At 39.8% G+C, this 23,906-nt stretch overlaps 1 protein-coding gene across 1 annotated transcript in view; it reads left to right on the top strand.

Annotated features, from left to right (window-relative positions):
* The first annotated feature begins 9,754 nt into the window (after positions 1-9,754).
* PPP4R3A (protein phosphatase 4 regulatory subunit 3A) overlaps positions 9,755-23,906 on the top strand; it is a 45,033-nt gene continuing 30,881 nt past the window's right edge. The window contains exons 1-2 of the mRNA XM_008933595.4: positions 9,755-10,426; positions 18,809-18,864. Of these exons, the coding sequence (XP_008931843.1) occupies positions 10,285-10,426; positions 18,809-18,864 (198 nt within the window). The 5' untranslated portion in view covers positions 9,755-10,284. The remainder of the gene's footprint in view (positions 10,427-18,808; positions 18,865-23,906) is intronic.

Below are 23,906 nucleotides of genomic sequence, written 5' to 3'. Positions count from 1 at the left end.
GGTATTTACTTCATTCTTTTAAATGGCTACCATTGCTTTGGGGATACTAATTTATTTTCACAACACAACTACCTACAGGGTAAGTCTACAATAGCTGTGATTATCCCAGAAACCTCATGTATGTGTTATAACACAGAAGAGGGGGAGCATATGTGGGAAATCAATTCATAACATTTCTCCAGTTCCAGTGACTGCTCAACTGTGGCTACAGAAAGATACAAAAGATGAAAATGGTTTTCGTCTCCTCAAAGAACTGCTGGTAAGAAAGCTAAGCAGCCATTAGGTGGTGCCTAGGAATTGGTATAGAAAGAGAAAAACTTCCTACCTTGTGTGTTCATTTTTGCAAAAGAACAGGAATTTGTCTATTCTTACGTGTACATTTATCTGAAGAAGTTGTCAACAATAGCCTATGAATTTCTATAGGGAGAATACACTGTGCAGAAATAAATCAACAGTAAAATCAGACACTATGTTGAAAAAGTGCATAAAATGAGTCTATTTTTAATGTATGCTAAAATATGCCTTTTGCTATTTAGGATGAATAAATTAAAGTGCTACTTTCCATGTAACCCCATGACCTCCTAGGGATTTTATTTTCAGTACAGTGCTTTGGGGGAAAAAAAATCCCTCAGGATCCCTGAGTTCTTCTGTTATGAAAGATCTGAACGGAGATAGCTAGAGGCAAGAAACAGCACAGTTACCAATTATGATACCATTCAGTGTACAACTACTAGAAAAATGCCATTTAATTGTCATTCCATAAGCATCTCCTTTTTAAATGGCTGAAGACTTGTTTTGCTAACAAGTTTTTGTTTGATTTTGTGAAATGCATGGTTTGAGTTTACACTATTATCAAACTGCATCATATGTCCTGTGTTTAAAATGCAACTGATTAACAAAACTTGTATCTCATATTAAACTCATATTTCTGATTTCCCCCCATACTGTTACTTTTCTTGTGTCCATGCCTTCCACCATAGTTTGTGGCTACAGTGAATTCTCTATATGGTTATTTTCCAATATTATCAGGTATCTTTTTCCTCTTGCCACTCCTCACGCCTACAAAGAGCCTAAACTGAACTAAACGACAAGGCTGTGTGCTGGAATTGCCAAAAATTCATTTCCCAGGAAAACTGAAAATGGCATTTGCAATGTGAAGAAGAAAGATGGGATAAACGAGAGGCTGATACGTGCTGATTGATAGAGGAAGGCTTTCAAGGCAGAATAAGACAGGAAGGAGAAGCATAGGAAAAAACCACTAAGAATGTATTTAGCTTGAGCAGGGAACCAAATTGTGCAGGACCTTACAAGCACAGAGATTAGTCCTATAGCAGGGGACATAGCACTGCAGAGATTTCAAACTGGTGATGGCTATGAGCAGGATGGCAGGTGAGAACATACCCTAAGCACAACTCATTTGGGTGTGCTGAAAGCAATCAGGAGGAAAGCAGTAAATATATAAAAGAGGGCAGCCACATGAGTAAGGGAGGGAGATGAGTGTGATTGGATCCATGGTTTCCCAGGTGAGAAGGTCAGGGAATGGATTTAGTGCTCGTCCATGTGATATATAAAAGGTAACAGGAAAGTATAAATCATAATCCCAATGATTTGGGATTATGAGAAGTGAGAAGCACAGAGGAAAGCAGGAAGGGATCAAGGCTGCAGCTTTACTGACTGGAATTAGTCTTGTTTTCCTTTATCTCTAGTTGCCCTAGAATACTCTCCTGGCTGCAAAGCACTGTAAGATCTTTAGGTGATCAAGGCTCGAGGATGGCTGTGTCTCCAGTTCCAGGGGACCGGCAGCTGGCAGTTCTGTTGTCCCTATATACACAATAAATTGAATGGCTGTATTACCACAGGTCTGAAATACTAGAGAATGTCTTGACATCAGTGAACCTGAAATACCCATGGAGGCTAATAAAAATCAGAAAACCCCAAAATTCTAACAGGCAAAAATGGAAGTGAGGAAAAAATCAGGCCTACAAATTTTCTGTGCACTGCTGCAAGACTGTGAGGAATGAATCTGATGCCTTGTGCTCCTGTTTATATGCTATGTACACCAAATGAGTGAGGGGTTAGTACTGCACTCCCTAGAGCATGACCCCAGACAGCTTTCACAGCATCCTGAGCCAGCTGATGACCCAAAGATACAAGTCTCTGGCTACTGAAGTGTTTCAATCAGTATGAACAACACCTACTGTTATATATACATATATAAAACACCACCTGCAAGGAATTTGGGCTTCTTTTGTAATGGGTCTCAAGACTGTCCAGCACTGATGATGCTCGATCAGATTGAGCTGTATGAATGACGACTCAGGTATGGACCCTGCATGACATCCTGGGGTTTTATTCTCCTTCTCATGAAGCTTCACCTTATATATTTGAACAATCTCTCACAGCCAGCAGCTTGTTCTACTGATCCTTGGATATTGTACTAAAGACAGGATTCAAAAAAGTCCCAAATACCTCTGTCAGTGGCAAATGTAATCTCTCACCTCAGGGGAGACAGTGCTCAGTGTCTCACAGAAATCTGTGATGAGAAAATTTAGAATAAAAAAAAAGAAATTAGCTAATTCCTTTTCCCTCTCTGTCTGTGAAACCAAAAACTACATTAGGTGCATCTAACACATCTGGAGAAAATAAAAAATTGATAATATTTTTTAAGTTTTTGTCATTTTTTTTAAATTTTACAGGCATCAATGAAGCACCAGGAACATTATATAAATATAAAAGATAAAATTAAATAGAAGACTATTGAGGAAAAAATACTCTAGTCTGATAATATATTGCTAGTATTCTAAAATTTTTATTTCTACATATGCAAATTCTCCGTTAGAATGAATTATCATTCCCAAATTGTTTTTGAAATCTCCAGACCATATATGTTTACATGATTTTTTTATGCAGCTTTCAGAAAATTTAAAGAAGTCTCTTTTCACTGTACTGTTTTAGTCAGTATTAAACATAAATAAACAGCTAGAATTGAGATATATTCTTATAGATAATACATTCTATCATGATTATTTTGCTAGGTTCTGTTACTAATGAAAGCCATAAATATCACAAATCCTGCATGTTGATTAGTTTAGAAAATTGTTAGTGAATATTAATAACTATTATTCTTATAGTTATTATATAATAATGTAATATAGTTAGCAACTAATGTCTATACAGTGACAAGCTGCAGTGATGATTAATGAAAAGGTGTTCACTTACACTGTCTCTGGTAGCAGTGACCAAGTGTGCCCTTAGTTGTATTTATTTTGGACTGTTCATTAGCCCTGTGTATTTAGTCCCACTGCCCCACAGCAGCCAGTGCACAGCAGAGCTGTGTAACCACAGTCACCCCACACTTCAACACAGCAGGGCGTGAAATCTGCCAGACGCCCTTTGCACCTCCCTGCTGCAGATCTCACTGGCACACAGCCGTTCTTCCCAGCCCTCTTCCCCCTGCACATCTGCTGGTAATCCCCACATGCCACTAATGCCTTTGCTCCTTAGTCACAGAAGGTCTCTGTCTTACGGCTCCCGGCGCTCTCCACAAGACAGCCTGGTACCAGATTAGTACATTGTACTAGTGAGCTGGACTTCAGCATCCATGTGGCCTTGCAGCAGAGCATTCCGCCACTTCCTTCAAACAGCTAGGAAAAAAGACCACTTTTCCTTGGTTTGACCATTCCACCTACTTGCTGGACTCCTTGCACCTTAGTTTTCATATTGGAGAGGACATTAAACTGATACTTTGTGACTTTCTTCATGCCTTTCACGATGTCTGCCAAATCCTATCTCTGGAGTGAGCCAGAAAGGAGCTAACATGTATGGAAAAATAGACTAGGCTGGGAATGTAGAATCATATTACTCATGTTACTACTGAGGCAAACCCCTTCCATAACAATTTAGGTTGTTTTTTCTAGGTGACAACAAGAGAAAAACCTCCAGTTTTGCATTCAGTCTACTTAGCTTCACTGTTAGCTAGAGAAGGGATGCAATGTGAGGACAGTGTGCATTTCCCTCCCCAAATGCCCGGCCTCTGTAACAGCAGAGCTCATCCACAGACTACAGAGCCTGGTGTCAGGTTCCCACCTCTGCTTTGTTGGCTTCATATGCAAAATGGAAGATACTAGAACCAACTTAGATAATTAGTAAAGTAATCTCTCTAGTAGTTGGATGTGCTCCCAATCTGCCTGCTGTTCATATTACCTAGTTGCAACTTGCAGCCCTGTCATTCCTGCTCTGTGCAAGGCTTGAGTTATTTGCATCCTTAAGGTCATCATTGTCATGAACACTGAAGTGACTCGTAACTTTTAAAATTGAAAAAATAAGCTTATATTTGAGATGCTGTCAGTACAATGGATGATTCTAAATTACTTCCTTCAAAAAACTCATCTTCCTCCTTTTTTTTTTTAGGACTTTTTTCTGGTTTCTGACATATTTTTATATTTATTGCACTTTATTATGTACAGAAGTATCATTACTTTCACTAGCTTTTGTCCAGGAACCTGATCCTAAATTTACACAGGTCATCCCAGATGACTGCTCTAATTAAAGTATCAACCTGCTGAGACCTGCTGAGTTTGTATGGATGAGCGTCCACCAGTCTGAGTCCATGTGCTGCAGTCTTGTTCTAGCTCTGACAATGTCCCTTCATCCCTTTTGGCCTCTCTGCCTTTTCACTCCAAATCTACCTAGGTAGTTCTTATTTACACAAACTGGAGACAGCTTTAACAGTTCCCACACTCATCTCAGGATGTGCCTAAGGTAATGAGGAATCTATTTTAATGACAGTATTACAGCAGTTAGTAATTTTTTAGCTGATTGGGTAGAGATATATGAGAAAAATGGAGGTAGTTTTTTCCTTATGGGCTTCTGATGGACTTTCAAAGCTTCTTGGAAACATGCTGATGATGTGGATCTCATACTTTCTGCCTCTCTATCCATCACTTTCTCAAAAGACCATCAATTGTGTGGGTCTAAGAGAAGCCTGTTGAAGACTGAGTTACAGACAAAGTACTGAAATACATGAAGTACAAAAATACATGAGAGTAGAAGTTAGGAATAGGAAACCTGCCACAGAAAAAGGAAAAAAAAGTAATAACTCCTACTAGAAAGTTTACAAATACAGTCAACATGCACAATAATGAATGTAAAAACTGAAATATGCACTGCATAGGGACAGCTAGCATAATTCATACATCTCAGAGTTTCCCTCTTAGAAAGAGGGGAATTTTCTCTGTTGGATAAATAAATGACCCAGACGTCTTCCCTGCATCCAATAGCTTCAGCAGTGCTTTGAAATTCTTCAGTCTTTTGATAATGAGGCCTATATATTTAGATAAAATGTAGCATTTCCAGAGAAGTATACAGGAATTCAAAACAAATACAGCCTTTGCATGACTGTGCAGTTGCACAGTACCCTTAAAAACAAGCTCTGCTTGGAAGACAAGAGTCTTTTAGTACTGTGAAAATTAAAATGACAATATGGGTTAAAAGAGATGACATTTCTGTTGAGGGGATTCATATGCACATTATGTAGGAGGAAGAGTCACAGACTTTCAACTGCTGACCTACACAGGTTCATGTTTGTGGTTCAGGTACAAGAACAGGGCTACTGCTTCTCGGGGATCTGTGGCAGGATGTGAAAGCTGAGCAGTAGCATCTGAGACATGATTCATAGGGTATGGCTGCAAAAGTGTGCACGCTGCAGAAATCCAAGAGGTTGAAGGGCAATGAATGGATCTGCAAAAAAATAAAGTTCTTCAGAGCAGTCCTCTCTGACCTTTTCAATTTCTCATAATCTGTTAACAGTGAGGACATCAGAATTCTAGAACGTGGCATTAAAGCTACTTTTATTTCTGATGTTACATTCTTCCACAGCATGCTACTTTACAATATACCCAAAAGGTATTAGATCTTATAGACACAGATCTACAAAAGAAGTTTGTGTTGGGTTGCTTGTTTACTATGCAGCCTAGCTTCTTTCAGACCTGCCTTACTATTTATTCCTATAAATGTGACCCCGTGTTTGGCTTTATCTGAAGGGTCCCATTTAGGAGGTGTAAGTCAGAGCACAACCACTCCTGGCTGACCATGGTGTCCCCACCCTGGGTGCCTGAGCTGCTCATCCACCAGGTCTTGAATCTACACTGTTTTCAACTCAGAATTTTAAGCGGAAGTGTCATTGCTTGCCTTAAAAATGCAGTGATGACTGGGAAGTGCTCATGAGCTCATAGACATTTATAAAGCTGGAATAAGCCAGAAGCAGCTGTCAGTAACCTCCCCAGCTATCCCAGGCTAAGCCATTCCTTCTACATCAGCACCTTCAGTAGGTGAACCTGTCTGTTTCTGACCCCTCTGTCCTCGGCCATTTCTTGCCATTCTTCCAGGCTCTCTGAATCATAAACAGCTTTCATTCACAGAGATTTCACATTGACTTTCTAAAGTCAATGTTACAACAAATCCTAAATAGCATCAGTCCTACTCTCCATTTCTGCACAATCATCCAGAATCATCTCCTCTGATTGATAACTCCTTTTGAGCTATGCCAGTCACTTCATATGTGACCCATGCAGTGTGAGCTTTTTTCATAGAATACAACATTGACTTTCCAGAAAAACACCTGAGAACTATCCAAGTATTATATCCACATCATTACCCTTAGAAGCCATTTTGTAATTTAGATAGAAATTAAATGTTTTTCCCTAAAGCCACATCACCTGCTACTGCTTTATGTCTATCTTATAATTCCTTATTGCATTTTGTGTCAGCATTTATTGACTGTGACTTATGTCAGATAAGTCAGTCTACTATTACCTGTGTTCTCACTTGTCCAATTTGAATACTTATAGTCAATCTTCATGTCTTGCAGAAATTTCTGCAATAATTTAAGCTTTATTAAAAATTAATAAGGTCTTATGTTTTCTGAGATCAGACAAGCAAATCTCTTTAGGACTCTCAAATGCAAGTTCTTTAGGACCTGCGTACTTGAAAATATTTCTCTCTAAGAGATTGTTTAATATTCTTCTTAATAATGACCAGAAAAGCATTTAGTCATCATCATATGATACAAATACATCACATATTCTTTCAAGTACAGAACAAATTTATTTATTAAACAGTTCTATTTTTTCTGTATCAATATCAAGATTTTTTAAAATCTAGATATAATAGGCCTATAAAAGAGTTAAGATTTAGAAAACTTGAGCTGTTCCTAAAACTATCAACCATGCATATTTCTTGGCATTCTTATCCATTTTTCTGTGCTTCATAACTTGTAATGATTGCTATGTTTGTCTTTTTTCTATTGTATGTATTTATTTCAAACTGCTGCATTTGCTTCCCCACTAAACTAGAAGCGTATTTTTCTGAATCTCCCCTCTTTCTTGATCACAATAGCCTGACTTCTTTTTAGACATCTTCTTCTTTATCGACTCCCTCTACTTTGATAATTTTTCTATGTAATTTTTTCTTTTCACTCAGTAATTCATTTTCCACAGCTTTTTGGGGCACAAGTTAGAACACATGCCTTGGGAACAAGGAGACATAGCCAATGTCCATATGTGTGTACGTACTATGGATTGTAACCTTGTTTGCATATACTGAATGTAGCCATATCTATACACTCAGGCAAGCACAGAGTTTTATTCTAGCAATAATCTTCACCATAACAAAGTCTGAAGTCATTAGTTTCCCTACTATGATTTTTTTGGTCAGAAAATAATTAGCTAGGAGTTTTAGGAACTCTAATAATGTCTCAGTACATATGTGTACCTATATGTCTGATCTGAAGTTTGTAATAACAATGCAATTTTCTATCCCCAAATTATAATTAGACAATGAAAGAAAAAGTCATCTTGTTCTTTAGTCTTGACTGCTGTGCAAGAAAGTGGCTCTCTCTGGTAAAACCAGTTTAGGCTTATTTCTATTATGTTGATCCATATGCAGTTCCTTTCCTATGAATATGAGAAGTTTAAAACTGTATTCAATATTCCATTTCCTCACTTGTTACTCAATTCCTGGTGGGCCAAAACCTCTATCAGAGCAAGGTCCTTTATTATTTACAGGGCCTAAGGGAGCCTAACCTTTCAACTCAGTTAATAATGGCCTCTCATGGTGCCTGAAGATATTTCCTTATGGACACAAACTGTCAAACCTCTAGCAATGGAGAGAAGGAAATGACCTGATATACTTTTGCTTTCTAACTCATAACTCCAAGAAGAATAAACAGAGTGTTTTTTTCTTTCACAACTGCTTTCCAGCAAGGGAAGTTGCTCTCAATGCCCAGCCTTTCTTCTGGAATCGCTGGGGTGGAAACGTTTGAAAAAATAAAATCCCTTTCCAAATACAATGAGAATTGGGATAATACCTGACAAGTGGGCACTATTATCAGGCCGAGCATTGTTCAAGCTGATATCAAAAGAACACAAGGCCCATTAAAAGAAGCTGAACCTTAAATTTTCATAAAGCAAACCACGCAAATGGAAATCTGATTGAACTTCTTGTTTTCAATGCACCAAAAAAATAATCAAAACTGCCGTGAGCAGCGTGGTCTATACTTAATCTGATGGCCACAAGAGGGTACAATTTGTAAATCCTATGTGAGTATAGCGGTTCTACAAGGGTTTCTCTAAGTGACATCAATCTTTTCTGAAGTCACAGAAATCCATCTCCAGAAGAGCCTAAGAGAAATTCTGCCACAGCACTTCCCCAGGCACATCCCCTTGGGGGCTGCGCAGGGCGCAAAATGAAGGTGATGAGTGCCTTTCTGTGTGCATGCTGTGTGGTGGCTTCCCTTCATCTGGGCCCAATCCACAGTTCTCAGACATCTGAATCTCTTCAAACCTTTCACTGTCTGTGGGGTCCTAAATGTACCAGTGTTTTTGCGCATTTTAGGGAAGTCTGTCAAACATATGCTCAGATGTTGGCAGTAGTGACAGAAGCAGAGCCTCGACAGTTTCTGTCTATTATTGCAATTGTTTGATCCCATCTCCGACTGTGAAGATCCAACACACGCCCAACCAAAATCTGTTTAACCATGGGATTCACTCAGAATAAAAATTAAGAAAAGAAGAAAAAAAAAAAGGGAAAGCCGGGCTCACGGCTCTCTCCCGTGGGCCCGCGGAGCGGCGCGGGCGGAGCCGCCACAACGCCTCCCGCCCGCGCAGAGCCGCGCGGGGCGCTGGCCCTTTAACGCGCGGGCGGCCCGTTGCCGCCGCTGGCTGGGAGACCCCCGCGCCTCAGTGAGAGGTGAAACAGATGGGCGGCCGCGCAGTGTACTGGGCGGAGCCGGGGCCGGAGGGAGCCGGGCCGGACGGGCCGCATCTAGTCGCTGTCGCTCGTCCCTCCCTCCGCGATGCACAGCGCCGTCTGCCTGGCCGGCCGGGCGCCAAGCGTCCTGGAAGCGCGCGCAGTGCAGGGCTCGCGGTGGGGAAGTCGGCGACTCGAGCGCCGCAGCACCGGGAGGAGGAGGAGGAGAAGGAGGGAAGAAGAAGAACATTAGGCGTCGCGGATCGAGCTGGACGTGAAACATCGGCGCCCTGCGACCGGAGCGCCAGGGCGGAGAGTGGGCCGCTGAGCCCGGCCGTCGTTTCCCCGCGGCGGGCCGGGCAAAAGTGGTCCGCAGGCCGCGGGCAGCGCCGGCTGGAAGTGAGGGCGGCCGCGGAGCCCCGCGCGACGGACGGCGAGCGAAGGGCTTCGGTGTCTGGGCAGCTGCTGCACAATAGAGCCAGGCTCCGGGCCGGGGCGAGCGGCCCCTCTCCCGCCTGCCTCCCTTCCTCTGCTTCCCTCCGGCCTCGCCAGGCCCCCGTCTGCTTTCCTCGGCAGGGCCCCGGCCTCCAGGGCCGCCTGTCACTGCCCGCCGGCTGCTGTCCGCCGCTGCTTCCACTCCCGTGGATCCAATTCTCCTCCGGGATCTCGTCTTCACCGCCTCTCCTGCCTGCCCTTCGCCCTGCAAAGAGCCTCCCTTCTCTCTGCGGCTCTGCCCTGCGTAGGCTTACTCGCCTTTTGTGCAGCGCCTGACTGTGCCTGGAGGAGCAGCTCCCCTTTCACATCTTCACCCCTTGTTCCCCCTCTTCCCTTGCGCACCCCAGTCCTCTGTTATCCTCGATAATGAGGATCCCGTTGGGGCACTGAAGAGAAGTAAGAAGAGCTTGCTTGGCGTGCCCGTGTGGGGCTGCTCCCTTCTTTCCCGCTCCCCTCCGCAGAGGGGTCCTGGCCCCCGACCAGCCTTCCGCTGCTCCAGCGACTGTGAGCCAGAGTGGTGGCTGCGGTGTGGCAGGCGGCAGGATGACGGACACCCGGCGGAGGGTGAAGGTTTACACGCTAAATGAGGACCGCCAGTGGGATGATCGAGGCACAGGGCATGTGTCCTCTTGCTACGTGGAGAGGCTCAAGGGCATGTCCCTGCTAGTCAGGGCAGAGAGTGATGGTAAGTGTGTATGGCTGAAGGTACAGTCTTTCCTCGTCCTACCCAGAAGAGGAACTGGGTGTAGCTTTGGGTCTGTTGCCTTAATGTTTTGCTGGGTAATTCAAATGTTATTTCTAAAAGCAAGTAGGCACTAACCAGCGTTCATTTGTGTTAGGCCAAGTGAAAAAAATAGACGGGTGCCACCAAGTGCGAGCACTTAGTTCATACTGAATACACAGTGTTGCTTGCAAAATGCTTTCAAGTCTTGTTGTAAATCTTGTATGGGTTTGGCTATCTAGTGATCTATTATTAGATGCCCAATGTATTCCGGTTTCAAAACTGATCGTTGTGATATATTCTTTCGTGGATGTTTCTGGAAACGATCCCCTCGTGAAAGTTGTTCAAAACTGAGGTCTCGGTTTGTGTTACATGTTTTTGAACGGTCCTTGAATGATTAACACCCTTCTTATCCCCCGCCTTTTTCTTTGGTAGGTTTTAGAATTATGTAAGACAGTCTATCAACAGTTATCAAAGTACAGTTGTTACGGTAATAAAGACAATACAGCGGACAGAACAGCATTTTCAGAGATGCCTTTTTTTTTTTTTTTAATGGAATGGGAGCTCTCAGTCCTTCAGCACTTTTAGGTCTTCCTGTAAATAAATTTAAAATTATGCATTATCAACTTCCTTCACATTTTCTGGCAACACACGTCGATAGTGTAAGTTGATTAGTAGTATCTAGCCCTGTAGATACATATTTGGATTAGTCTTCATTATTGATTGAGTGAGTTCATGACTGCTGTGATCAGAGTAGATTTTAAAATGTACTCTTTGCAATATCAAGCTTGTACCGTTTTGCTATTAAAGTTTGTCAGTGCATGACTTACTACTTTTTCAACTGCATAGCTACTGTATTTAGTGACTTGTAGATCTAGTTGTAGATTGTGACTGTCAACAGACCTTGTAATTTTATTTTTTAGGCTTTTTCATTGTAGGAACTAGGATGAAAAGCAACTTGAGAATAGTTTTTACTATTTCGGAAAGTTCTGACAAACTGAACAATAATCTCTTCAGCAAAGATCATAAACTGATATGGAGGAATCAGTCATCTGAGCAAGAGTTTGATAATTGAGCTTCTGATAAGCACGAATCTCAGGGTCTTGTAGTTTCTTGATTATACTTTAAAAAGTTAAACTGATACTTGATTTTATTTATTTTACAGTGAGGAACATGCGTTTAAAGTTTGAGCAGCTTCATAGTGTAAGAGAAAACATCCAAAACAGAAATAGACTTAGTTTAGTTTCAACATGAGGGAAGGAATTATAAAGCTTATCACTAAGTTTTTAAGCTAATTTTTACACCGTATTTTGTTGTTGATACTGTCCTGGCTGCCTACATGGCTGTTGGGGTCATGTTTAAAAACTGTCATGTCTCCTATACATTAACAATATCTTGATATTTTTTTTCATTCTTTTTTAGAAAAGAAAGTAAAAGAACTGCAGTTCATAACCTGCTTGTGAAGAAATAGCCCATTCAAACTAAAATCCCTTTATTAACTTTTAGTGGAATATATATGCTTAAGACTGATTAGATCTTGAATTGAACCATTGTTACCAGCTTATTTGTTGTAAATGAACATCTGTAAGAAGGAAGATACAAATTGGTGTAAACCCAAAAATGAAGTCATGGCTTTGTGTTTGTATAGCTGAGATACTCTAATCAAAGCAGGGCTGTCTCAGACTTGCTAATTGCACCTAATACACAGATGTGTATTTGGTGGGATACACACATTAGACCTCTCTAAAACCACACGTATTTCAAAGTATTGAATAATATACAGAGCTTAAGTTCTTAATATAGTAGGTAGTATCAGTCCTGGATAAATGTGCACTCTATTAATAGGCTAGGTTTTTCTGACTTGCTTGTGTAAACACCTCATAAAATTTGATTTGTATTTTATTTACTCCCAGTGTCTGTTTGTGGGCTAATTTTGAAGATAGTCATTTTTACATGAGCAAGTGATTTTGAAAAAGGTAACTCCAGACTTATGTTTTAGATACTGTGCCATTTATGTGGTCCCTTGCATGCTTTTTTAACTAAACAAAGTAGTTGACTGTTATTTTTCACTTTTTCCCAGTTATGGAAGACATACCAGTAGTAGGAACCTGGCCTATACACCATTTGCCTCCATGTTTCCATTGCATTCTTGTATTGTCTTTCTTTGTCAGCTCCTCCTCCTTCCACAATGAAACTTCTTCCTTCCTGCATTTCTAAACCAGCTTTTCCTAGCCTTTGAGCTGAGCTTCGTCCTGTGCACACTGGCATGTTCTTACTGACTTACTCCAGGAAGCTGACAGAATACCTCGGGATCAGCATGAAGGTGAAGGCTCCCTTTCTTGAGTAGGGGAGTTGTGGGGATGTGAGCAGTAGTTTCTTCTGTGTATGGGAAATTCCTGCTCCTGTTGAAGGGCCAGTTTGGCTGTGCACAGAGCAACAACAGAGTTAGCCGAGATTTGTTTGGCTGGCTGAGTGAGCTAGCTCATAGTTCAATCTTTGGATTTTGCAGCCATGACTTGGTGTAATAGGCTGCTTTACAAGTGGTTGAGATTTTATGGCATGGTCAGGGTGTTTGGATAAGGGAAATACTATCTGTGTGCCAGGTCTAAGGTAAGCTGTCCTCTGGAGTTGAAGGAATAAGAACTGAATAAAAGGGGTTTTTAGTGTATAGAAGTGGTTTTTTAACTTGTGTTGGTGGTGTTTTTTAACACCATCTTAAAAGAATTAAAGTAGATGAGTGATTTGTGTTGCTCTCTGAGATGTCTAATGTTTCCAGGCACTAAACTGTAAGAGGCATTGCTGGCAATTTGGAGTAATCAATTTTAGAACAGAAATACCATAAACTGCTTTCAGATTGGTTATATTATGCTTTGAAGCAGGAAAATGTAACTTTTTTACACTTTATTGACTGCTAACTTTTTATTTAAAACCCTGAAAAGTTTCTCAGTGTGATTCCTAGTTGCAGTGTATTCTGCTTGAATTGCAGTAGAGCAATTGTGAAATCTTCTCTTACAAATTGTCTCCTTCCATGTGAGTTTCTCAGTGTAGTCAAAAGCCTTTGATTTCTTACCCATTTCTCACATGGTATTTTAGGCTACTATGGCCTACCTCATTCTTAAAATGTCGATCTGCTTCTTGGTTTTTACTGCATGGTCTCAGATTGCCTTTTTTTGTGCTAAGCCCAAATGACTGAAGTGATCTCTGAATTAAACTTTTCTGTTCAACTACTTTGGGTTTATTTGAAGGCTGTTAAACCTTTAATTGAAACTTACTTGTCCTATGCCTAAACTTCCTGAGGAGCCAAAGTGAACCCCTCCATTGGAGGCCATGTTTGCTAACTATCTCAGGAACTATTTCACCATTTTCATTCAGAAGCTCTAGTTTGCTGCTTCTGAAGTCTGTACGTTAATCACTTCTGCCACAGGGCAGACACCCATCCTGGCTGTTTCTTTAGTGTAGGCATCAGTAACTCTGTACTACTAGCAGAAGCTTAGACAAAATTTGTCTTAAGTTTATTTTACCTTGCTCAAACTCAATGGATTAATTTCGTTTACTTATTTTTAGGAAAGCAACACAATACTTAGATCAAAATGAAAAAAAGCAGGGAGGAGGATGTATTATTCTGGTGTTTTGGTTTTTTTTTTTCTTTTCTCCTGGTTATCCCCTTAATATTTGAGTTTGACCATTCAGAAATGTGTTAGACTGAGGAGTAGTTTCTTGTAATGGAGAGCATGTTCTTGGACCTCCATTTGAGCTGTTTTCTGAGTTTCTGTGGGTTAGTTTCTATGACTAAGTTGCAGCAGAACTGATTGCAGAACTTAAACTTCTGTGTGCATCTTGCAAAAAACAGCTCTTGAATTGAAATTTTCATTTAACTGTAAACATGTTTATACCAGTGAGGGGTAAAGAGCAGCACTATTTTTTTTTTTTTTTTTTTTTTTTTTTTTTTTTTTTTTTGAGGAAGCATCCACATAACAGTTCGATGGGACAGGAGCAGTGTTCCAGATCAACTGGTCTCCTCCATACACACATATGAAAACAAGGCTGCAGATTTTCAGTTTAAGACTATGGGATTGGGATATTTGGTGTTTTCTAAATATAGTTGAAAATAGATGGAATATCTGTATGTAATCTCTTGAGCAAGTCGTTCTCTATACACACATTCCTTCCACAGCACAGAATGGTGTTTTTATACTAACAAACCTCCTAGCTGTGCTGTATTGCATTACAGTGGCAGATAACAGAATTCTGCAAATCAGTTTTCTTATTTATGGGTGGTTTCAGATGTTACTTTCTGGCACCCGTATCTTGCAGTTACGTTTATAAATTCATTCAAGGCTATAATTAAGAAAAATAACTAGATCTGCATAATTTTGGAGTGTTTATTAAAAACATAGCTTGCTTTAGGGTGGGTTTTCAGGTCTTACCTAACTTTGAATAGTCATTGGGTTAACGAAGATGAATTTTGTTGGTGTATTTTTATAAAGTAGACTGAATAGTCTTAACAGATTCTATGATAGTGCCTACAAAATATAGAAAAAAATGCCTACATAGAAAATAATTGCTTATGACAAAAGCATCTGAGACTGTATTTAGGAATCAATACTGACTTTGAATGGAAAAGAAGTTTATTTGTGGTATGTTAGATTTCTGTAACCTTTTTGCTAAAGAATATATCTCTGTTTCAGACATCTGTTACTGCTGCCTGGTTTCCAGATGCAAGTAACAGAGCCCTAAGGCTGCCTCATACCAGGAAGGGGCTTGATCCTGTAAAACTTACTGTATGAAAATACACTCACTGAAACAACTAGTGGAGTAGTCACTAACTTGGAGTTGTTGAACCCTTTTTGTGGAACATACTGCACAAACGGAGCATTGTGTTCTTCAGACGGATGGATTGGGAGCAGTTATTAGTTATAGAGCACAGTTTATCTTTCAGTATGTGTCCATCTTCAGATTAGTATCTTTCTGTTGTCTGGAATGGTGAGGAATAAAGTTGAATCATGTGGTAATGAGAAGCAAATCAAGCCTTATAAGGCTTGATTTGGTTTTCCCACAAGTGTCAGGTTTAGTAGAGAAGAAGAAATGCTCTTTGGTGACAAGTCTAGTAAAGAAGTTATTCTCTAGTGTCTGCTTCTGACTCAGAAGATGAAATGTCTGCATTCAATTGTGTTCAGATTTTTTTTAAATAGTATTTTGTCGAACATGGCATTCAAGTTATGTATAATACTCTACTAATTTTGGGATTTCTATGTCTGTAGGTCTGTGTTCAGCAGTTAAAATACAATGTTGAAATTATCAATTACTTTTGATTCTTTGAAGATTCTAATTCATACTTGCTGGTATTAAATCTTTCTAGACAGGAAGGAGTTTGTAGAAGGTAGTTAGCCAAGTTAATAGCACAAAACAATATTCTGAAACTTCATGGAGTAGAGGCTGGACTTTGAAAGCAAGACTGAAGTGAAATACTGTCTGTAGCTGATGATCATAATGGAAAAGGGTTTTGCTGGTTTTAGATGTTCATTAGGCAAACCCAAAATTCAAAACTTGAGACTATGGCCAAAGTATGAGCAGTTTATTGGATTTCATCACTAAAGCTCATCTTAAATGTTTTCCTTCTCTGTCCCGCTCTATGGTTTGTGATTACTTTTTTGTTTAGTTTTGCTGTTACACTTAAGTGTAAGCTGCTTACTTAGAGGTAAGTAAGGTTAGATGCAGGTTAGAAAACTGGAAAAACTCTCAAAAAAGAAAGGGTAGTATATTTGGATTTGAGGTGAGAGCTTTTCTGTTGTCTTTGTTTTCCCTTGAAGGGTATTTATTTAAGTTTTGTTGTTGGATAGTATCTGAGTTTGTAGTTGAGACAAGGTGATAGCTTCTCAAACTAGCTTTGTTAGTGAAGGCTGCTTCTTGTAGAACAAAAGACTTAGAAATGAGGAACAAACAGCCTTCACTGGTAAGTTAATTATAACAAAAATTAATTTTACTTGATTATCACATGCATGGGAAGCTAATGAATGTAATAATATTTTGGTAAAGCTTTTAAATTCATGAAGTAATAACCTTTCTTACAGACAACATAATATTCTGATATTTATGTAATTCTTTAATGATACACCACTCTTACAGCAAGTGAAGTTCTGTGATCTGGTTCTTCAGTCTCTTCCCTCACTTCCCCCAGCTGAACATCTCCATCAGTGCCATAGACAGAGGGATCGAGTGCACCGTGAGCAGCTTTGCAGATGGCACCAAGCTGAAACGGTGCAGTTGACATGCTAGAGGGACAGGATGCCCTCTAGAGGGATCTGGCCAAGCTCGGGACGTGGGCCTGTGTGAACCTCATGAGGTGCATGGTGCTGCACTTGGGTCAGGGCAACCCATGGTGTCAGTGCAGATGGGAGATGAACAGATCAAGGGCAGCCCTGCCAAGAAGGACTTGGGGGTGCTGGTGAGTGGGAGGCTGCCCATGTGCGCTCACAGCCAGTCCAGTCGTGTCCTGGGCTGCATCAAAAGCAACGTGGGCAGCAGGTCAGGGGAGGGGATTCTGCCCCTCTACTTCCCTCTGCTGAGACCCCACCTGGAGTGCTGTGTTCAGCTGTGGAGTCTGCAGCACAGGAAAGACTGGGTCCAGAGGAGGGCCACAGAAATGGTCAGAAGGGTGGAACACCTCTCCTGTGAGGCAAGGCTGAGAGAGCTTTGGTCTTTCAGCCCGGAGAAGGTTCAGGGGAAATCTTATTACAACCCTTCAGTGTTTAAAGGAGGCTTTAAAAAAGATGTGGACAGACTTTGTAATAGGACCTGTAGACACAGGACAAGAGGTAATGGTTTTAAACTAAAAGAGAGCAGATTTAGACTAAATGAAAGAAAGAAATTCTTTGCTGTGAGCTAGTGAAATACTGGCACAGGTTGCCCAGAGAGGTGGTAGATGCCTCGTCCCTGGAATCATTCAAGGTCAGGGCAACATGATCTACATGAAGGTATCCCTGCTTATTGCAGTGGGGATTGGACTAGATGGCCTTTAAAGGTCCCTTCCAATCCAAATCATTGTATGATTCTGTGATCTTCTATTAGTCAGTAGCAGTTCTTCAGCAAGGGAGTGTGGAGGGTTTTTTTGTAACTGTAACCCGTTAGATTGAGGATGGTGATACCTCTTTTGCAGACTTTGGTTTGGGATATTTCTTGCTGTGGATTTTATATTTCATATACTCCTCCAATAGTGAGAACTGGCTAGCCTTTGTTGATTCTGCTGTGGCATTTGAAAGTACGGGTTTAATTTCCAAGTATGTCTTTCAAATCCAAATGGTTTGTTCACTTGTCTTCAAGTTCTCAGGTATTCATTTGAGGTGGTAGAAGCATTTTAGTTTTTCTTTACTGTAGCTTTTGTGAGAATATGTGGCAAATATTCTAGTATTATGATTACCTTAGAACTATAGCCATGAAACTGAGAAGTTGACACTTAAAGTTTGGACTCTTCTTAAGAAATAAATTTAAATAGGTAAGTGAATGGAGAAGTGCCACTTAAAAGGGGTACTTGCAGCCTTATGTTTTAATTATAAGATTGACTATGCAACTTAACTTATCAATATTTCTTCATGTATGCTTAGTGCAACTCTGCAGATACATAAATTTAAGTCATGTAAAGCGTTAGTGCAGCTGAGCAGCAAGGTGGATGGAAGAAGTGATTGGACCAAGAAAAAAAGTGTTTTAAGGGTTGTTTTCACTTAGATCACCCCTTCAGATCATCCAAATTGACATATTAATGCCAACGCTTATGTGAAAAGAAGGGAAAAAAGACACAGAGGTGAGAGTGGAATTGCTCTTCTATGTCTTAAATCAGTATAAGCTGCTGTGAAACAATTGTTCCAAAGTTTATCATGTGTGAAGTTTTTTAGTATTGGCAGTCACAGTGATTGCCACTCCTAGCATTAGTTTCTAGGTAAGTTTCCTGGGTAAAAGAAGTGTTTTAGCTAACCTTTACAAACAAATACCAGATGATTACAATTTCACATGGAACAACCACGGGTATTCTGTGGAAAGCAGTTGTGATGTTTTTGGTGTACTGACTTTTGCAGACTTTATAATATCTAAAAATTTTTTCGTGGAAGTCATTACTCAGAATAAGAAAGAGGTTTAAAATTCAGTCCTCAGAGCACTCTTAATTGTTCTGAACTATGTGAACAATATCTTTGAGGGAGGGATGAAATATAAAGCTCAAGAATAGGGGTTAACAGGCTTATTGTTGGGAGGAAAGGTGTTAATAACCTGCTCAGGGAAAGAACGATCAGAAAATTCATGTGGAGATTAAAATTTTAGTACACATGTAAATAAGTGGAACTTTTTATTTTCTAGGCTCTCTTCTTTTGGAGTCCAAAATTAATCCGAACACTGCGTACCAGAAGCAACAGGTAAACATACTTTTCTTTTCCTCTTGCTTAAAGGCAGGTTCTTTAACAACACAGTCAACAATCTTGCAATATAGTAATTTTTTTCCTCTATTGCAAATTGTATTTTATGTTCTTGTACCAAAAATAGGAGGCAAAGTAGTTTGCACCATTTTTGTGCATTTCATGATCCATTTGTTATTTCTCTGCGTTTTTTGTGAAGTTATATGGATAATTTGCATTCTGTTTTCCATCAGAAATTGCTCTGGCAGAGACAGGTAAAACATAATTGTGAAAATCACGAAGTAGCTGAAGTTCCTGAGGTTTATAGTATCTGAAACTTAATGTCATCTGGCTGTTTTTCTTCTTTATGCTTCAGATGCTACAACTTTCAATGGAATTTTATTCACGAGAAGACTAGAAGGCTTTAAAGCTATTTACATGTTAACGTGTGTTTTCTTTACTTGGAAGGTGAATATGGGTTAATACTGCTTCAAAGCATTCTGTATAAATAAAAAGCTGATCAGCTCAGACTTATTAAAATCTTGTCAAGTACAGTTAATGTATTAAAACACTCTGCTTTAACAGTTTATTGCAGGCATAAACATGCTGTTGTTTTGCTCACTGGCAGTCCCGATGGTTGTGTGGCTGCAGCTGTTTGTGGGATTCTGTGTTGAACTGAATGGGGACAATCAGTATGGGCTAAAAATATCCTTCCTTGAAAAATTTAACCTGTATCTGTCTCTTGATATAATTCATCATGCGCCGTATAAACAGCCTGTACTGAACAACTGATAAGGCCAGTGTGGGTTTGAAGAATCAATTCCAGCAAAAATGCTAAGCAGACTAAGATTTAACTATAATCCTGACTAGTTTGAGGTCATGGTTCTACGATACAGTAGCTTGAGCTTTAGGACTCCTTAAGTGACACTGAATATTTCACACCTCTATGGCATAAAGTGCTGATCTAGTGTAAACTTGCTTTGCTGGCTTAAATCTGTTCAAAGAGCACTGAGGAGTGAGCTTTGTATCAATAGGCTTTATGCCAGATCAGACACAAAACCTACTTCAAGTCGGCAGACAATTGTGAGATTGGTGCAAACCACCACATGTACCTGTCAGTGTAACAGCATTTGCTACTCTGGGTCAGACCTGTTGTAATCTAGCACTGCACAATCAGTACTGGCCATTGTGTGAAAACATGGTTAGAGAAATAAAAATATTAAATATGAATCTGTCCCGTTAGAACAGCCCCACATTTTCTGTGCTGGAGAAGAAAGAGTACTGTTCTTAAAGTTTTCAAATGCTGCATAGACAGAAATTTATAATTGTAGGTGGACTGTTCATATTATTTAAGCAAAGCAGTCTCTAATATAGATTGAATGTAGGACTCCACTCTGAGCCTTAGAAATGCCAAATGTTTCTTAGTGTGTATATTAAATCTGCTTTGTAGCCTGTTATTTTTCATGTGAGGTCTGCTTATCCATTCCCTGAGTAAAATGCAAGTTCAGAGTTTAAACCTGATTTCCATGTGAGCTAAGCTTGGAGCTTAACAGCTGAAAGGAGGAGTAACTTCTAGAACTCTGAACTACCTAAACTCAGTAAACCACATGAAAATCAATTTGGTACTCCAAATCCCTCTTCAAAAACCAGTAACTCTGTTGGCAGAAGTTTCAAGCCACCTTACACGGATCCATTTGTGGAACTGAGATTGAAGAGTGCATGAGATCTTTCTTTCTAACTGCAGGAGGCCACTTATGTCACCTCATGTACTGGTGAGGTTGCAGCCTGAGACAGAAGACTTGCTTTTGAATTTCCCTGCGGTTGTTGAGCTTACAAAATTTCAAGAATGTATGGCTTAATACTTCAAAGTAACTGTCTGGTGATATGGTCTTACCAGGCTTTTGTCTCAGAATTTTGTTGTGAGGGTGAACCTCCATTCCATTTTAAGGGGTACTTAGCAGTATGTCTGTTTTTACTGTAACATACTCAGCACGTGGCTTGTGGGCACTTCAGATATCTAATGGAATAAGTGGATGAGTTCTGACTTTGTTTCTTTTTACAAGCCTCGTGTCAGCCCAAACAGTCTTTTATTGGACCAACTGAAACGTGTGATTGCAAGGAAGGAGAGACAATGTGTGGTAACTTGCAGAAACTTGCTGTACCAGTTGCTTTGGATCCTTCAACAAAAACCTTACAGATACTTTTGTGATAAACAGTGAAGTTCTTCCACTGGTGAAAGAACCTTCTACCTATGCTGCACTATTTGTGCCAGTGAGAAACAGATGGTCTCATTAATTGTTGATATCGCAAATTACACAATCTCATGGTATACACCATGTGCATTTTAGTAACTGCACAGCTTAGATAATTATTTATCAAAATAATAGTGTGAAGACCTGAGGACAAGTTTGCCTTGCTGCCTCTGTTCCTAGATGTGGAAAACATCCATGGAAATTAAAAATAAACAAAAAACCCTGACCAAAAAAAACCAAAACAACAAAACAAACAGAAAAACCCCAAAACCAACAAATGCTATACCCTCTTAACCTGAGCTTCTAGCATAATTTTGTCTGGTTTATATATCATACATCAACCTGAGATATACTTCAGCTTGCATGGTCTGGTTTCCAGTCTTCCCAGACTTATCTGCCATCTGGAGGTTTGAAATAATTCCTTAAAGCATGGAACACATAGACAGTCTTTTAACTATCCTTTCACTAGTCAAATAAATTAGTCTTTGGCACAATAAAGAGTCATTTTCTGCTGTGTGTTCAAAAAGAAAGATATGTCTATATATCTGATTCTGCAACCTAGAGTTGCTGCTAGTGGAAGTTTCCGGATGCTCTGAGCCATCATTACTTATACTAGAAGTAGAAGAAAGGAACCCATATGAGGAAAACAAGCTAGAAAGAAAACGACTTGAGAAACTAATGTCCTGTGGCTCAGAAAAAGGACTTAATATTTCTTATGTTAAGGTACTGTTTGTAGGCAAAAACTTCTTCAGAAAAAGCAAAATGTGCATCAGTACAGCCACTTGGATGCCTGACTTGTATTCTTGTTTATAGCTATATGTTGTGTTGGTATTCTTATTTTAAAATGTTAGATAATGGTCCTATAACTTTGCCATGGAATATACTGGATTTAATTACTGGGTAAGTAGTAGCACACAGCTTGAAACCAAATTTTGTTTAGTAAGTGAAATTTAATTATACAATGCATTGTTGGGTCACACATGGAATACTTAGTTTTCCTCTTATGCTTTTGATTGTTTTCTTAATATCCTAGTAAAGGTAGAAGGTATTTTAATTGTGGGGTATATTTGTGGAGGCATTGAAATTTCAGAATGCTAGTGACAGATGCTGTTCTTAAGCAAGTGATCCTTATTCAGAAAACAAATTGCACTAGTATATTAGGAGAACACACCTCCTCCCACACAACCCTAAAGGAGAAAAAAATATATAGCATTTATCTAGGGAGAAAACTCGGGTATACACTTCTCAATATACTTTGGCAATGCTTTAACAATAGAACAATAAAGACTTATATCCTCAGCTGTATTTGAGATACATCCATGAACATCCTGTAACCAAATGATGAAGTATGTATTGCATCCCTTTTTATGCCTGAAACAAGGAAGACTTGAGTTGCTTACAGCTTCCTACTACAGTCTTGCTTCTGCACTAGAAGGGTCATGTCCCTTGCTTTTGCAGCCTCTTTTTCAGTTCCTCATGAGAATACAAAGCTTAAAACTCATTGAGAGTACTATCTAATAGCTGTGTAACTTGATTGAAGGTGGTCATCCTTGAATGATGGAGAGCAGGCTTATTAATAAAGAAGCCAAATTTTGAAAAGATCCAAAAAGGCACTGGCAGAATGCTCAGAGAAGATGCACTTCCTACCTTTGCTGTCATGACAAGCAAGCCAACAGTGAAACTATTTCAATAAAATTTATGCCTATTATAGCCAACTTAGTAAGGAAAAATATGTGGATTTGTGGGCTGAGGGGATAAACAAGGGGAAAGGTTGCTCTTGGGTTTTGGCTGGGCCAGTTCATCTGTTAAATTACTATGTTTCTTTTCCTTTGTGTCTGTTTTCATGTGTAATCTGATTTTTCTGCTGTTGCTTGGTATGGTTATTAGGCCAGTGAGTCAAGGATCTGTTACAGAACTGATAAATTGATTTTATTCCTCGTGATTCATGGGAATGCAGCTGTGAAATGACTAACTGAAAAGTCAGGTATGACTGTTGAGCTTTCATGGAAGCTAGCAGAACACAGTCTGAATATGAGTTTAGTCCAGTTTTAGGGATATATTGGTAACAGATCTAGATAACCAGGTTTCAGGTGAGGAAATGCATAAAACCAAAGGCAGAATTGAAACTTTATATTACATTACTTGAGTGGCTTTTTTAGCCCGAAGATTGTGCCACGACCTACCGCAATAACTATATATTTACCTTCAAAAACCTGGGTAGTGCCAGTAGTTTATTTCTTAAACAGAAGCCTGCTTATGAAATTGTACTTTTGATTGTAAATATTTACATAGCAAGACGTTGAAAGGTGGCTTTGCATGTCCAGGAAAGTGTCTGTGTCTGTAAATAATATAAGTGCCTAGATAAGGAACTAGCAATCAGGCTGTCCGAGAGGGGGAGAAACAGCCTTACTGTGTTGAACTTTCAGTGGGGGCCAGGAAAGTGTCATAGGCCTGAATCATTTGAGGGCTAGTAGGAAAAGATTCATTTGCTTTTTAAGACTGAAAACAGGAATTTATGAAAGACCTATCTAATGTAGGGGGTTACTACTTCTTGAGTGTAACCTAAATCTTTTAGGTGTGCCAAGAGAAAGTTTTGGAGCTACAGAGGAGACTGGTGTTCTCCCTGGACATGAACAGCAGTGAGAGTTCATGGTCAAACAGTAACAGTTCTGTTAATTTTATCACATTAGGAAAGAAATCTTAATTTTACAGCAGAATGAATTCCTGAGTACTAGTTGGTCTGAAACTCTTCACTATGAAATCCCAGGGCTTGCTTTGGAGATCAGTGTGAATGCTGTATAACACACCTGC

This window comes from Manacus vitellinus, unplaced genomic scaffold, assembly GCF_001715985.3.
Source record: "Manacus vitellinus isolate BGI_N305 unplaced genomic scaffold, ASM171598v3 scaffold_6_pilon, whole genome shotgun sequence".
NCBI lineage: Eukaryota > Metazoa > Chordata > Aves > Passeriformes > Pipridae > Manacus > Manacus vitellinus.
The sequence above is the reverse complement of the archived record's forward strand: the minus strand, read 5'-3'. Positions and strand labels throughout refer to the sequence as shown.